This window comes from Oryctolagus cuniculus, chromosome 3 (genome assembly GCF_964237555.1).
Source record: "Oryctolagus cuniculus chromosome 3, mOryCun1.1, whole genome shotgun sequence".
Classification (NCBI taxonomy): Eukaryota; Metazoa; Chordata; class Mammalia; order Lagomorpha; family Leporidae; genus Oryctolagus; species Oryctolagus cuniculus.
Genome location: NC_091434.1, coordinates 29,266,680 through 29,282,655, shown reverse-complemented (window position 1 = coordinate 29,282,655; position 15,976 = coordinate 29,266,680). Strand labels below are relative to the sequence as shown.

Here is a 15,976-nt window from a genome sequence, read left to right as displayed (position 1 = left end):
TTTGGGAAAAGTCTTTACAAGACTGTACTAGTTTTTTCATGTGATTTGTTAAGTGAGAATGAGCTCTTATTTTGTCATAGACAGGTTTTCAAAATTCCACTGAATAGATTAGCAAAGCAAATTAGTAATATTCCCTATTTCTATTTGTGTATGAGTGATGCTGTTCCATATTTAAAGTACATATTGGGAGTGGGTGTTTAGCCTAGCAGGTAAGATGCCCACATCCTGTGTTGGAATACCTGGTTTCAATTTTGGCTCCCACTCTTGACTCTAGTTTCCTGCCAAAGCAGACTGTAGGAGGCAGTGATGATGTTTCAGATAATTGGGTTCTTGCCATCCCTAGGGGAGACCTGGATTGCATTCCTGACTCCCAGTTTCATGCTTGGCCCAGTCCTGACTATTGCAGGCTTTTGGGTCAGTAAATCAGTGAGTGGATGGGAGTTCTCTGTTTCTCTGCCTTCCAAATGAACACATACATACACACACACAAATATTTATATATTATCTTATTTCTGCTAATCTTGAATTGAAAAGTAAGATTGTACTTCATTCAGTACGCTTTAAGAAAAAGGAGAATTGGGAGCCGGTGTTGTAGCTCACTTGGTTAATCCTTTGCCTGCAGTGCCGGCATCCCATGTGGGCACCGGGTTCTAGTCTCAGTTGCTCCTCTTCCAGTCCAGCTCTCTGCTGTGGCCCAGGAAGGCAGTGGAGGATGGCCCAAGTGCTTGGGCCCCTGCACCTGCATGGGAAACCAGGAGGAAGCACCTGGCTCCTGACTTCGGATCAGCGCAGCGTCAGCCGTAATGGCCATTTGGGGAGTGAACCAACGGAAGGAAGACCTTTCTCTCTGTCTCTCTCTCTGAATCTATAACTCTACCTATCAAATAAAAAAAAATTAGGGACCCATAAATGTAGTTGAAAGATTATGTGACTTGTATTCTTAAAGTTAAGACCACCATGAAATCTAGCAAGCCAATTTAGAATTGAAAAAGATTTTATTTTTTGCTTAATATTCCCAGACTTTGTGATAGCACTCTGGTTTAATTTTTAATTTTGATTTACTTATATGAAAGCCAGAGTGTGTGTGGGGAGAGAGAGATAGAGATAGAGATAGAGATAGAGATAGAGAGAGAGAGAGAGAGAAAGAAGAGAGATCTCCCACCCACTGGTATACTTCCTAAATGCTAGTAATGACTGGAGCTAGCTAGGTCAAACTGAAGCTGGGAGCTGGCAACTGGGAAATCCATCCATGTTTCGAGTAAAAGGGACCCAACTACTTGAACCATCACCTACTGCCCCCCCCCCCCCCACCGTGGGAATTACCAGGAAGTTGGAATCAGAGGCAGAGGACTCAGACTGGGGCATTCTGATACAGGATGAGACATCCAAGCAATGTCTTAACCACCATGCCAAATGCTTTCCCAGCAGCCTGCTTTTGGTACTTGAACTGAAATAAATATCTTGTCTGCATGATGCGCTGGTCCTTTCTACCCACACTCACTCCCAAGTGACTTCTCCCCCAAAGAATACATTTGAAAGGGAAATAAATCTTCTGTTTTCTTTAATAAAATAATTACTTCAGAAAAGGTTCAATGGATCAATTATTTTGGCTTTTTCCCCTTAATAATATCTTGATAACTAAATATAGCATGCCATCTTTTCAAGTAGTTCAAAGTAGACTTACTAACAAATATGTAAATCTCAAGATACATCTCATAAAAAGAAGAAAACATTGTGAAAACTTCACAGAGAGTGGAACCTCATTTTAAGTTCAGACCCTTAGAGACTCCTGGACATTAATATGTCTAGGACAGTGAATATTTTCTTTCAACTTTAAGAGATTTAAGACTTATTTTGCATGTCCCCTTTTTTTGTGAGTTAATTTTACCTTCAAAACATGTAATGGATTTTCATTTTAGTTTTCTGCTGTAGTTAGATTTCTTAATTTCTTCTCAATAGATTGTTTTGTCTTCCTCTGCCATGAAGTGTCTTTGGATCATACACACAGAGCAGCATAAATACACAGAATATTCCTCCAATCTGTACCAGGCCGCAACCTGGAGACCTGAATTCTGATGCCCTCTTCTGTGGCCTACACCAGGCAATGAATGGGTTTACCACTTAAAGAACGCATTGTATTTCCCAGAGTGTTTCCCAAAATATTTGTGCAAATAATCTCATCTTTCCAGTTTGATAAGGTGAAGATCTTCTGCGGATGTTATGAGTGGCTATTAAGACATCTAAGCCTGGAAACAGCTGTTTAAAGTCCCTGTGCGTTTATCCTGTCAGCACCTTCATCATTGCTCCCTTTTGATTGTCTAATTTTTTAATTTTTCACAGGGCACCATGCTTGGGAAGATTGAATTTGAAGGCCAATCTGTGGATTTTATGGATCCAAATAAGGAGAATCTGATTGCTCAGGTTTCAACCAAGGTGAGAGTGTTTCCTTCATATTTTGTAGCTTTACATTATTCCCTTTAGACTTACCTTTCTTATAATATCAAAATCTTCATTTAGGCAAAGGTCATCTTTCAGAAGTACCAGAGTTAAGGCAAAAGGCAGTCCCATAATAATGAAACTATATACTACAATATCCGTGCATTTAACATTAGGCACGTTTACTTAAATGGTACTACACAACTCTTTGTGCCCTGATTTAGAGGCTACTTACTAATATTCCAGTGAGTCTCTTTCTAATTTCTCATCTTAAGGCTTTAATAGAATCAAATAAAGGGAGCACTGAACAGCCAATGGGAAGGGTAACAATTACCAGGAGTCAGAGGTATTACTTGCCAGAGAGCTGAGAGAGAGCTTTATAAGAATTAGAGCAATCCATGTGGGGCCAATTTGTGTAAGGAAGATATTTCATCACGCCTAGAGATTTTTGTATTATAGCTTAATTCAGGAGTTAATGCCCATGATGTGCTACCCCAAAGTGAAATATGTTTACTGTACATTTACAGGAAGGTATAGAATATATTTTAGAAAGACATTCATTGGTCTTGATACAAAATCTATTAATGTAGGAGTGGGTGGGTCTGTTGAGCTACAGTCTTTGTCCTTGGGGAGCATGGAGCCTGCTGGGACAAGGAGCAGGTAAATCATCGTGTGTAAAATCAGGAGACACATTCGGTCCTTGGAGTGTGGCCAGGGTGTCGTGGGAGCTCTAAGGGGAAGCACTAACGTGGAATAGATGTGTCAGAGAAGGCTCTGCAGGAGAGATAGGCCTGTTTTGAGACACACAGAGCAGGTAGTAGTACTTAGGTTTGTGGAGAACTAGGAATCCTGTGTTTCAGGCAGAAGGGATGGCATGTGTTGAGAGGCGTTGAGGTGTGAGACAGTAAGTGTATTTGAAGAACTATGCATAGTGTGATATGGTTGAACCAAAGGCTTCACACGCAATGATTTGCACTTTGGCCACTGTTGAGTAGAAATAGAGTGTGGCTAGGTCAAGAGGCCTTCAACAATACTGGAAATTATGGGGAACTCATTTAGTGTCATTTTGGAACAACGTATAATTGGACATGAGAGGAAATCACCAGAGTGGACTGTGACTGATAAGGACAAAACTTAAGAGAGCCTGAACTGAGCAGCACCAGGGAAAAGCGAAGTGAGGTGGCTTGGAGAAATGGGACAAGGAGGAGCTGGACACAGCCAGGTGAAAGACTACCCTGCTTCTTCGGGGGGGATTTCAACTGATTTGGGTTAGCACAGCGATTATTTCACTAGGAATCTAAGAGGTCTGTAGGATACTGTTATGAAGTCCTTTTTTTTTTTTAAGAAAATATTGATATACTTTGAAATTTAAAGAGTGAATTTTTACCTTCTGTTTGTACTACATAAAATATTTTTCTTTTCCTAGTACTATGCATTTGATAACCATTGCACTTTAAATATGGAGAATTCAGTCAATGCAAACGCCATTTAGAGCCATTGCTATTGGCTGGCTCCCCCTTGGGATTTTGCATATAGGCGCTATGGCAACAAACTCCTCTTTCATCACCAGTGTGGCAGTGAAGTCTCTCAGAGGAGCTCTCTATTGTGCAAATAGAAAGTGACTGTTGGTTTCTACAAAGGTGATTGAGATTCTTAGGAAGGAAGCATCAGAAAGGATTTGATTTCATTCCTACAGACAACAAGCATATACAATTTCTTTACTAAGAGAGTCCGTGGTTGTAGCTGTTGATTTTCTGTTACTTTAACTAACATATTGGAGATGAACTTCTTGGGAAGAATAGTTTCTTTTAGCTTGCAGTTTAGAGATTCCCAGCTCAAGATCAAGCAGCCTCATTAGTCGGGCAATGGCAAGTGGCAGCTGAGGAGCAGCCAGTGGGTGAGTAGGGAAGCAGAGAGAGAGAAGCTATGCTGAGCTCAGCTTAAATCAACTCACGAGCACTTCCTTCTGAGGGAAGCCCCCAGTGACCTAAAATCTCCCACCTGGCGCACAGCTCAGACACCATGACTACATCAGTCTTCCTCCCTTACTCCATCAACCCATTAACATAAGACTTCAGAATTTAAACATCTGTATGAGTTTGGGGAGCCAAATTCTGTTCAAGCCATAACAGGTATTAAACTCCTATCAAAGTGGCAGCTCTGGTCTGACTCCAAGGAAAATAATAGTAACCAATCTATTCAGTTAATTCTCAAAGAAACTTCATTTCACAGCTGAGGAAACTGAGGCTTTGCCAGTTAATCTATTTATAAATTGAATGGAACTTGCTCAAAGTTTGGTCAATTTGAACTTAATTTGGAACCTGTGTAGCTAGCCCCAGGCTATTTTGCATTCTAGTCTGCTGGTGGTTTGACAGAAAAGCTTCCAGAAGCTTCTAGGACTCTACATTAAAAAACCTTTTAGATTGGTTCACTCTTCCTCTTCTATTTGTAAACCAAAGATTTGAACATTTCTAAATGGGAGCAGTAAAATATATAATGAGATAGTGGGTGAATGAACTAGAAAACTGACTCTGGTTATATTGAGTATTCTATCCCTAAAGGAACAAACCCTCTCATTGAGATGCAAGATAGCTCCAATCAGAGTAAGTATGAAGAACATTTCCAAAGGAAGAGTTCTAGCCATGTGAGCTTTTTAAAAAGGCATTCTAAAAAAAGGACAAGTTGTTACAAGAATAAAAAAATAGTCTGCTCAGTAGCCTGTAAGAGTCAGAGAAAACACAAGTAGACGCTATGTGACATTCCAGCTTAGACATATGGAAATGGAGATAAGGGCTTCTGGGTGCCTGAGAATTAGTATTGAATTGTAATGTCACTGCTGGGCAGAAAGATGCATTAAACATACTCTGAAGCATAAGAAAATATGTTATTAATAAAAGTCCTAAATTATTTACATATTTATATATTTGGAATTTGATCATGCTATGTACAACACTCAACTCTGATTTTCAGTTCTAAAATTTGTCTGTTCAAGTGGTGTAACTCCCTTGTTATTACACAGTTCCCTGGGAGATGATTTAGTATGAGAGGCAGCGTGGTAGAGGAGTCTCTTCCCTTTTTGAGTGACAGCATTTTAGAGTCGAGAACTATCTTGGTGATCTGTCCAGCATTTCCCAAATGTGAGGAACACTGGCCTGAAGAAACTTACCTTGAAAATTCTGCGGTCAAACAAGGTTGAGAAACGCTTCACAGCATATTCCTCTATTTTGGAAAGTCAAAATGCAAATTCATATATTCATGTGTCCATGATGTCTTACTTAATTTTCATCATTCTGTGTGGAGAGTATACACAATAAATCCTCCATACCTGTGGATTTCATATCTGTGAATTGAATCAAACATGGATAAAAATTTTTAAAAAATTGCATTTTGATAGACATTTATAGACTTTTATTCCCTAAACAACACAGCATGAAACTATATATCATTTACTTTGTATTAGGTATTTTAAGTAATCTTGAGACGACGACTTAAATTATACGAGAGTGTGCATAGGTCATACACAAATACTATACTATTTCATATAAGGGACTTGAGCGTCCACAGCTTTTGATATCTGTGGGGGTCCTGGAGCCAATCCCTTCTGGTTTTGGTGGGACAGTTGTGATCTCTATAGATACCAGAAAAAATGTGCATACCTCTATTTTTATATGTATCAAACCAAGAAGAAGTGAAGCATGCTGATACATTGCTGGCTTTGTTTCTGAATGCCGGTGCAATTATACAATTTCATTATGACTATAATAAAATGTGTCTTTGTGTCAAAATATTACATATTTTTGTGAGTTTTGTTTGGTTACATGCCTTAGAATGTTGATAATTCATTGTCTTGTAATTGCAATTTGATACAGCTTTGACTAGATGGTAATATAGCTTTATTTTATAGCATACACCTAAGGTTCAGAATATATATGCATTTACTAAATACCTGTAGCATAAAACATGGATAAATTCAACAATAATTCCTCCAGATTATAGGAGAACTTGGGTATTTTTTCTCCAGAGTAGTTGATAGCAGGAAAAATATAATGAAATCTTTTTTTGTATTTTATCTCAAGTATAGTTTAAGGATTATGATTTCACATTCTGTTTAGTAGTGGAGTTGCGAAGAGGAAGCATTTCAATTAAAGTAAAATGCTTTTCGGTATCTAAATTGCACCTTGTATCAAAAACCTTTTGCAAACGATGAAGTCATCCTAAGTTCAGAATGTGCCTGCTGACTCCTGAGCAGGAACCGGGTGGGTGCCCAGCCCTCTAGGCTTTCTCTGTCTCCATTTCTGTTCTTTCCCCTTTTATGACTTTGGAGAACTGCTTCTTGGGTAAATGTCTGTGAAAATGGATCTGCCTCCAAGCTGTGCTTAAGACATAGATAATGATTATGATATGCTCTGGGATCCTTTTATGAAATCTACCATTTAAATGCAAACGATTGCACAGTAACCTAAAGGGACCAGTGGTCTACACTGTCTTAGCAATTCCTGTGACTCTCACACTGATTTTATCCATTAGGTTACATTGCATACCTAAGGTACAGTAATTCAGCTCTGCCCCAGCTGATCTTTTTTGAAAGTTGAAGATCAAGTGATATTTAAAGCATGGTATATCTATTACCACATCTGTCTAGTGCTGAATCAGGCAATAATATTTGAAAATTCCATTGTTACTGGTTGTTAATGAGGTAAAACATGGAAATGATGATTGTTAACTGTGGAAGCAATCAGTTTTTTAGAGATTATTGTTATTACTGTAATCAACAGTTTATATAAAGCAGCAATGTACTTTTTCTCTCATAAAAAAATAGTCTGTGGCACTTGCTGTGCCTCTTTTACAAACTGATTGTTAATTGCCAGTCACTCCCTAATAGCTAACAGTCAATATGTTACCAATCTATGTGCACAGCCTCCTCAGATGTATTTATAATACTGGCCTGTTGTTCACAGCTAGGGTTTTCTTCTCACTCTCTATTTTTTAAAAATGGCAGGACGTCAAGGTGTATGGCAAAGGAAATCCCACGAAAGTGGTAGCTGTAGACTGTGGGATAAAAAACAACGTCATCCGCCTACTAGTAAAGGTAAGTAATTTGTTCCTTCTCGAGGGTGAAGGTTCATAATATCGATTGCTGGTGTCCAGCCTGTTCCCTTTGTTTCAGAGAAATCTTGCCTACTCTTTCAGAGTGTCAGGAACCCATCTCTCTCTCTCTCTCGCCTTTGATCTACAAAATAACACATTTATCCTTGTTCACATTACAGATATAGACTGCTATGTTTTTACAAAAATTCTTGAAAGGCTATTGAAACAGAAGAAAATAATGGTACTGTTCTTACCACTTATTGACTGATATTCTGAGATGGTGCCACATTCATTTCAGTGCAGTTTATTTATTTTGTTTTATAAATACTTTAATTTGTTTGCTTATTTATTTGAAAGTCAGAGTTACAGAGAGACAGAGAGAGAGAGAGAGAGGAAGAGACAGAGAAAGAGACCTCTTCCATCTGTTGGTTCACTCACCAGAGGGCCACAAGGCCAGTGCTGGGCCAGCCTGAAGCCAGTAGGCAGGAGCTTCATCATGGTCACCAAGGCACTTGGCAAGGACCTGAGCATTTGGACCATCTTCTGTTGCTTTCCCCAGGCCATTAGCAGGGAGCTGGATTAGAAGTGGAACAGCTGGGACAGATCTGGTGTCTGTAGGGAACGCTGACATCACAAGTGGCAGCTGTATCCATACACCACAGCATTGGCCCCAATTCTGTGGGATTTAGATGTGACAAACAAGCTGGAGTCATTCTGACAACTGCTCCACTGGCCTCCAGTTATGATGCACCACAAGCTTGCAGGGATCCTGCTCTGAAAGAGTACAAACTGTCAGTGCTTTTTATCAACTCTTAGACAACCAGTCAAAATTAAACCTGACAAATTCTCAAGAAGAATTTAAACATTGTAACAATGCTGGTATTGTGGGGCTGGCGCAGACTGTGATGCCAGCATCCCAGATGGGCACAGGTTCAAGTCTCAGTTGCTCCACTTCTGATTTAGCTCCCTGCTAATGGCCTGAGAAAGCAGCAGAAGATAGCCCATGTGCTTGGGCCTCTGCGCCGGCATGGGAGACCTGGAAGAACTTCTGGGCTCCTGGCTTCAGTCTGACACAGCCCCAGCCATTGTGGCCATTTGGGGACCAAACCAGAAGATGGAGATTCTCTCTCTTTCTCTCTCACTCTCTCTCTCTCTCTGTCCCTCTCTGGAACTCTCTGCCTTTCAAAGAAATAAAAATAAATCTTTAAAAATATATATCTTGTAAGGATTGCTCCTTATTCTTTTTCTCTTCCTTCCTGTCTCCGTCTGTCTCTCCAAATCACTTTCTTTCCCCTTCCGCACAGACATTTATGAAACACCAGATTCGAGTGGTATAAGAAAAGTCTCCATTTCAACTTCTCTTCGAGAATATCAGCAATATCCAAATCATGATTTCAAGCTATTGTCAATGTTATTAACAATATTTTGTACAGCCTGTTCTGTAGCAGGTGCTATGAAAGGCCTATCCAAACTCCACTCTCATTTTATCATTGTATTTCAGGTTTCCCATTTCCATTTGTAAGGATGTACATGTCTTTGCCTAATGGCTTTTGTTTCATTTGATTATTGCTTGCCAGTATACAAGAAATGCCGTACAATTAATAATCCTGGAGTAAACCCAGTCAATGACCAGATACTCAATGTATAGCTCCATTGCCTCTCATTGGGCTGTCTCAGAGACTAAGTATTCTACTGGCTCTCAGAGTTCTCCAGTGAGCTTAAGCTCCAGTAGTCCATAGTGGTAACTGCTTGATAACATACACTTTATTGAATGTCTTACAATGTCACTTGCTCTCCATTCTATTGACTTTTCTTGTAATGCCTTCCAAATAAGCTTCTTTCTCTCAAATCCTTGTCTCAGGAATTGTTTCCAGGGAAACCTTCACAGATTCTAAGAACCTTTTATATGGAAAAGTCTATTTTTTTCCTCAGAATACAAATATAATAGATAATATGAGAAAACAAGGTTGATTGCAATTGGTTCACTCTGGGCCAAGTGTTGTGGTAAAGCAAGTTAAGCTGCCACTTGCAATGTTGGCGTACTATATTGGAGTGCCATGGTTTCCAGTACTCTGCTTTCTATCCAGCTCGCTGTTTATGGACCTGGAAAAGCAGTCTAAGACAGACCAAGTACTTGGGCTTTTGCCACCTCTGTGAGAAATTCTAATGGAATTCCTGGCTCCTGGCTTCTGTGCTTTGCCCAGCATTGCTGTTGGGGCCATTTGGGGAGTGAACTCATGGATGGAAGAGCTCTCTCTCTCTCCATCTCTTCCTTGCTGTCTGTGACTACCTTTCAAATAGATAAATAAATATGTCTGAAAAGAAATTAGGTGAAACTTGAGAAGGTGAGAGGTGGACCAACTTAAATTTTGCAGATGTATGTTTATCTCTTTTTCCCCAGCTCTGACTCAGAGCAAGTGGACTACACTCCTGCAAGTCTAGTCCTGAAGCCTTTGGACACTAAAACCTCTACTGAAGTGCAGGATATTCCATTATCTGCTTTTTCAGGGTCCCACATTCAATGGTACTTTCTCCCCTCCACTTTGTGTTGATGATTGGCTCTGTTTAGAGGACATAAAATACAATCAGCCACCAACAGAATTGTTTCCCTTAATATTCATTATTGGAATTATTGTTGGTTTTTGCTTTTTCCTTTCTTTTAAAGAGTGGTTAGTCCAGAGAAAGTCCAGAAAAGTTCACTTTGACAGAGCAAAATGATACTAAATTCCTTATGCTGTGTTTCTGTTACAGCGAGGAGCTGAAGTGCATTTAGTTCCCTGGAATCATGATTTTACCAAGATGGAGTATGATGGGCTTTTGATTGCTGGAGGACCTGGAAACCCAGCTCTTGCACAGCCACTGATTCAGAATGTCAAAAAGGTATGTTGAACCTGAGGGGAGAGTGGGCCTATGTATGAAGTAGAGAGAGAATGTCTGCTGCGTGCTCTGAAGGGCAGCGATACACTTCATTTACCTGGGTATTTGGGGTATTTGTAATTATGAACTCTGAAGTGATGTCACTCGGCACAGCAGTTAGGACCCCTGTATCCCATGTGCAAGCCTAGCTATTCTCTAGGGAAACCAATGAGGAGTGAATACTGGAGGGAACAGAACTTTTTTTTCAGGGTATGCAACTTTGTGATTGTGTCCTCCAGCGAAAAACGCTGGAATCCATTCTCCAAATGTGTCATTCCTCACAGCTGTAAAATGACTGCATACTCCTCACCATGACCCTGGGACCTAGATGAACTTCACGAGTCTAGAAAATATTAAGTTAGAGTTAGTTTAGTCTTAACATCAAACCCATCTCATTGAATTCTATTAGTACAAATTTCTCAATCAAGCCCTTATTTATATCTAATTTTTAATTGTTATTATTATTTTTATCTTGTTAATTATGATAAAACAATGACTCATGTTTTATTCCTTCAGCAACAGCCTATTTTGGGGGAATTGTACTACCAGGCTAATAAGAATTCTCCCTGATTTAGGTTTTGGAGAGTGATCGCAAAGAGCCATTATTTGGAATCAGTACTGGCAATTTAATAACAGGATTGGCTGCTGGTGCCAAATCCTATAAAATGCCCATGGCCAACAGGTAAGGCTGTTATGCTTTTGTTTATCATCAAATCAACTCTGAAATATTAGTGACTAAACACAAAAGGCAGAAAGAGCTTACATGCCATTTCTTCAGAATAAATAGATAACCATACTATTACACGGTTCACAGTTATCTAACTACCTGATACCACTTTACTGCATGTCTGAAAGGCAGCCTTCTCTAACGATAACTTAGCTATAGTTTAAACTTATCTTCCTTCGCTTGGCATAAATTGAGGTTATAATACTCAATCAAATGGTATTCCAAGGGAAATTGTTCTGATTTTAAGCTTGATTTCAGTGCATTGATAATGCTTTAAGAAGCTAGTGTGACTTAAGAAGCGAGAGATCTTCAGATCCCCTTGGTTTCACTTCTTTGCCTCAAATGATGTTAATTTATTCAACATTGTGTGCTCCTCCACAGCCCACCCTCCTCAGGAAGTATAATTCAGAATCATTCAGTCTGAGCAGCCACATCTTCATCACCTCCCAAGAACTCTCCTCTGGCTTTAGAATTACTGTAGCTTCCTTAAAATAAGTCACTTATGTTTGTCTGTTTCTGCTAAGCTAGTGAACTTCTTTCTGTTATTGGTGCAAGCCCCTTTCTAAAACCGATTTTTAGAGTTTAACAAGCCTGATATTTAACACACAACAAAGCTTCCTGAATTGATTTTTGTTGCTAAAATTATCAGGATTAACAATCTGTGACATTCTCAAAGGGTAATTTTCACTAGGCAGTTGTAAGTTTTGAATTTTAATAGACTTTTCTTGTTCCTTACTTTACAGCTAATGCACTTACATTCTTCTCTTCACTTTTCCTTTTCCTGTTCTTTATCTCTTTTTCTTTCCAGAGGGCAGAATCAGCCAGTTTTGAATATCACAAACAGACAGGCTTTCATTACTGCTCAGAATCATGGCTATGCTCTGGACAACACCCTTCCTGCTGGCTGGAAGCCACTCTTTGTGAACGTCAATGATCAAACAAATGAAGTAAGTGCTCTCAATAAACCTGTTCGGTTGGTGATGAGACATGAAGGATTTTTCACAAGCTCTGATGTAGACACCTTTCCTTCCTTTCTATGGAAATTTTTGAGGCGCATGAGTATGGAAGGACTCTGTAAGGTTGTGTACTGTATTTCTCTATGTTATGAAAAAGACGCTTCTCTCTGTCTTGATGTCTCATCACTTGACTCACTAAGATCCATTATTTGAGTCCTCCATCAAGGACAGTGCTACACATTCTTTGTTAATGAAAGGTTGGTCTATATCTGTTGGGGACCAGTCTGCATGTGTTTCTGGGACTCAGCACTAGAGGAAGACCCGAGAAGATCCTTGGAGAAGGAATCTAGGAGATGGAGATAATGTGAGGATTTGAGCTTATTCTGAACAGACCCTACAGGGACTCAAGAGTTACAGACCAACTCTAGTTTTTCTTAAGAGAACCACATCCTGTTGAGTCTCTGTTGTCCCATTTTCTATTCTTATAAGAGTCAGGTCTGTCAATTCCTAAGCTCTCCATTCATGTCCTGTAATAATTACTATGTAGAATGTAATCAGATATTCAAATTCAGCTTTTACTTGAACGATATTATTTACAGAATAGCACATAGTCATACTTGATTGTTATACAAGGACTTTCTTTCTGTTTCTTATTCCTTCAGGGGATAATGCATGAGAGTAAACCATTCTTTGGTGTGCAGTTCCACCCAGAGGTCAGCCCAGGGCCAACAGACACTGAGGTATGTCAGAAAGATGACGCCTATCACATATTAAAAAATAACGGGACATGTATCTGTGTGAAAACCTGGAAATCAAAGTTATCTCCCCTGATAATCCTGGTACAGAACCTTCTTAAGAGGAGTGCTTGTTCATACATTTGGTATTAAAATTTCTCCATCCATATTGCAGAGAAATTTTGATCTTTTAAAAATAAGTGGGAAAGCCCTTAAGAAACCTGAAGCAATTCTATGATGCTATTTTTATTTCAACCCATTATCATTCTAATATATTTAGTTCTGAAATTTACAATTGTTGTACTATGCAAATGAATTCCCTCTTGCTCTCTCTTGTTCTCATAACTGAAATGAAAATTTAATCCTCCATCTGTGACTTCACAAAAATCCCTATGGCAACTGGTTGTGTTGCCACAAAGAGGGGAATAAATAGCAGCAAGAGAAAAGAGAGGGTCAAGAAGGAGAGGGGAAGACAAGGCATGGGCTGAAGGAAAGCGCGTCAGGAATGCTTCGAGGAGTTTCGGTTTTCATCTAAATATGTTTACTTTGCGTGTGAGCTCTTGGTGTAGTGTTCAAGCACATTTTTCCAAACAAGAGTTCTCTGGGACACCCAGGAAAATCTGGGAAGTCTGGTGTGACTTTCCATCTCCCACTAGGGCATCTGGTGGCAGTGCTGACAGCCTTTATAGTCAGCAGATTTGTTTTCTCGGCAAAGATGTCTAGGGGAAAGGAGAACAGGACTTTTTCATGTGTAAACTCTGCTCTTTCATATATGAATTGCCTTTTCAGATTAGTAGGAAATTAGTATTTAACAGGTTCTCATTAACCAAAGTCAGTTAATGTGACCTACCCGTGATGAAACTCAGGTATAAAATTTATTTACATATATCATCTAACACATGCTGAGAATATATTCCTTTTTTTAAAAAAGATTTATTTATTTATTTGAGAGACAGAGTTACAGAGAGAGGGAGAGACAGAGAGACTGATCTTCCATCTGCTGGTTCAGTCCCCAAATGGCCAAAATGGCCAGGGCTGAGCCAATCCAAAGCCAGGAGCCAGGAACCAGGAACCAGGAGCCAGGAGCCAGGAGCCAGGAGCCAGGATTTTCTTCCAGGTCTCCCACATGAGTGCAGGGGCCCAAGCACGTAGATCATCTTCCACTGCTATCCCAGGCCATCAGCAGGGAGCTGGATTGGAATTGGAGCAACTGGGACTTGAACTGGAGTCCATATGGGATGCTGGCACTGCAGGCAGAGGCTTAACCTACTGTGCTACAGTGTTGACCCCAGAGTACATATTCTTTGATTAAAAATTTGAATTGTTGGTCTTTTTTGGTACTACTGCTCAAAAACATTGCAACTCAGATATGTAAATAAAATCTGCTATCAATCATTTTTAAAACCCTGCTTAATAGTTGCAAAATGAATACCCTTTGCTGAAATTTGCCATGTTTAGTAAAACAACAGAAGGAAATTCATTGGTAAAGTTTATAACTTTTGAGGCCTGTGCAATGGCATAGCAGGTGGGGCCACTGCCTTCAGTACCAGCATCCCATGTAGGTGCCAGTTCGGGTCCTGGATGCTCTACTTCCAATCCAGCTCTCTGCTGTGGCCTGGGAAAGCACTAGAAGATGGCCCAAGTCCTTGGGCCCCTGTACCCACCTGGGAGACCCAGAGGAAGCTCCTGGCTCCTGGCTATGGATTGGCACGGCTCCGGCCATTGCGTGCCTCTGGAGAATGAACCAGCGGATGGAAGACCTCTCTCCCCCTCTCTGCCTCTCTGTGTCTCTGCCTCTCTTTAACTCTGCCTTTCAAATAAATAAATAAAATCTTTTAAAAAAAGTTTATAACTTCTTTTTTTAAGAGCTGGTAGAAATTTTTGGAAGGCAATATTTCTTATTTTAGGATGCATACGGTATGTCTTCCACGTTTTTTCTAATTAGAATCTGATTTAGAAGAAGAATATGATATACAATAGGGACTTAAAACCTGACATTATCATAAGGCATTACTGAAATATTTATTTTCTGTTGAAATTTTCCTCTTATAGCATTTGAAGTGATCAGTTGGATGTATTATGTAATCTAATTAATTTAGTAATAGATATTTTGTTGTTGACAAAGAAAAAAATCCAAATATTGCACAGGAATACTTAAACTGATGAATTGTTGCTTACCTGCACTTCAGATTTAACTGGCCCTCCTGCATTTTATCTGGCTGCTTATGAGTTTTGAATTTTCTAATCAGCTTATATGTATTTTTTTCTAGTATCTCTTTGATTCCTTTTTTTCGTTGATAAAGAAGGGAAAAGGTACCACCATTACCTCAGTTCTACCAAAGCCAGCCCTTGTCGCATCCCGAGTTGAGGTCAGTATGTGTGGGCCTTATATTGGGTGTGCATTTTAGACTTTCCCTGTCAGGGAATGGTGCTTTTAAAAGAATCGCATAAACCACACAAATATCTGTGCAAGATGATTGCTGTAACTGTGATTATTTACCGCTTTGTAACTAGTTATGTGGTTCTGGTAATGATCCTTAAAATTTTCATTTTTTGACTTAAAATTATATCTTTTAAAGTTTACTTTGAGTTTGATGATAACATAATTTGGCAAAGGATTGTGTTTAATTTAGTTTAGATTTTGATATGTTTTCCATTGTCCCAAAAGCCATAGCCTGTAATCTTGAGATACAATCAGACAACAAAATCATTATAGATGATAGAACTCCTTTTGTTTCAACTAGAGTTATTGTTCTACAACACTAAGTGAATAATTTTATTCTGTGTCTAAAAGCTAAATGAATAATACAGCATAATACTTGAATCCTTGATTATTTGAATAGGCATGTTAATGTGATAAGATTTCTACCCATTTCCTTCATAAACTAGACAATATCTATACCACTGTTATATAAAATTTAGAAGAGTGTATATGCATTTCAAATATGTATGCATATATACACATAGATTTGTAGATGCAAGTATATTTACGCATATTTAGATATTTATATCTGTTTAAATAAAATACAAAGATCTTCTAAAATTTTTTATTAAATGACAAAAAAAGTAGTGAATTTTGGAGAGTGCTTTGAAATTAGAATTGTTTAAATTGTCTTTCC

General features: G+C 39.1%; 1 protein-coding gene across 1 annotated transcript in view; it reads left to right on the top strand.

Annotated features, from left to right (window-relative positions):
• Positions 1 to 15,976, top strand: part of CPS1 (carbamoyl-phosphate synthase 1) — a 136,436-nt gene that overhangs the window by 26,917 nt on the left and 93,543 nt on the right. Inside the window, exons 6-12 of the mRNA XM_002712455.5 lie at positions 2,341 to 2,433; positions 7,436 to 7,525; positions 10,276 to 10,404; positions 11,016 to 11,122; positions 11,976 to 12,114; positions 12,786 to 12,863; positions 15,128 to 15,226. Of these exons, the coding sequence (XP_002712501.1) occupies positions 2,341 to 2,433; positions 7,436 to 7,525; positions 10,276 to 10,404; positions 11,016 to 11,122; positions 11,976 to 12,114; positions 12,786 to 12,863; positions 15,128 to 15,226 (735 nt within the window). The remainder of the gene's footprint in view (positions 1 to 2,340; positions 2,434 to 7,435; positions 7,526 to 10,275; positions 10,405 to 11,015; positions 11,123 to 11,975; positions 12,115 to 12,785; positions 12,864 to 15,127; positions 15,227 to 15,976) is intronic.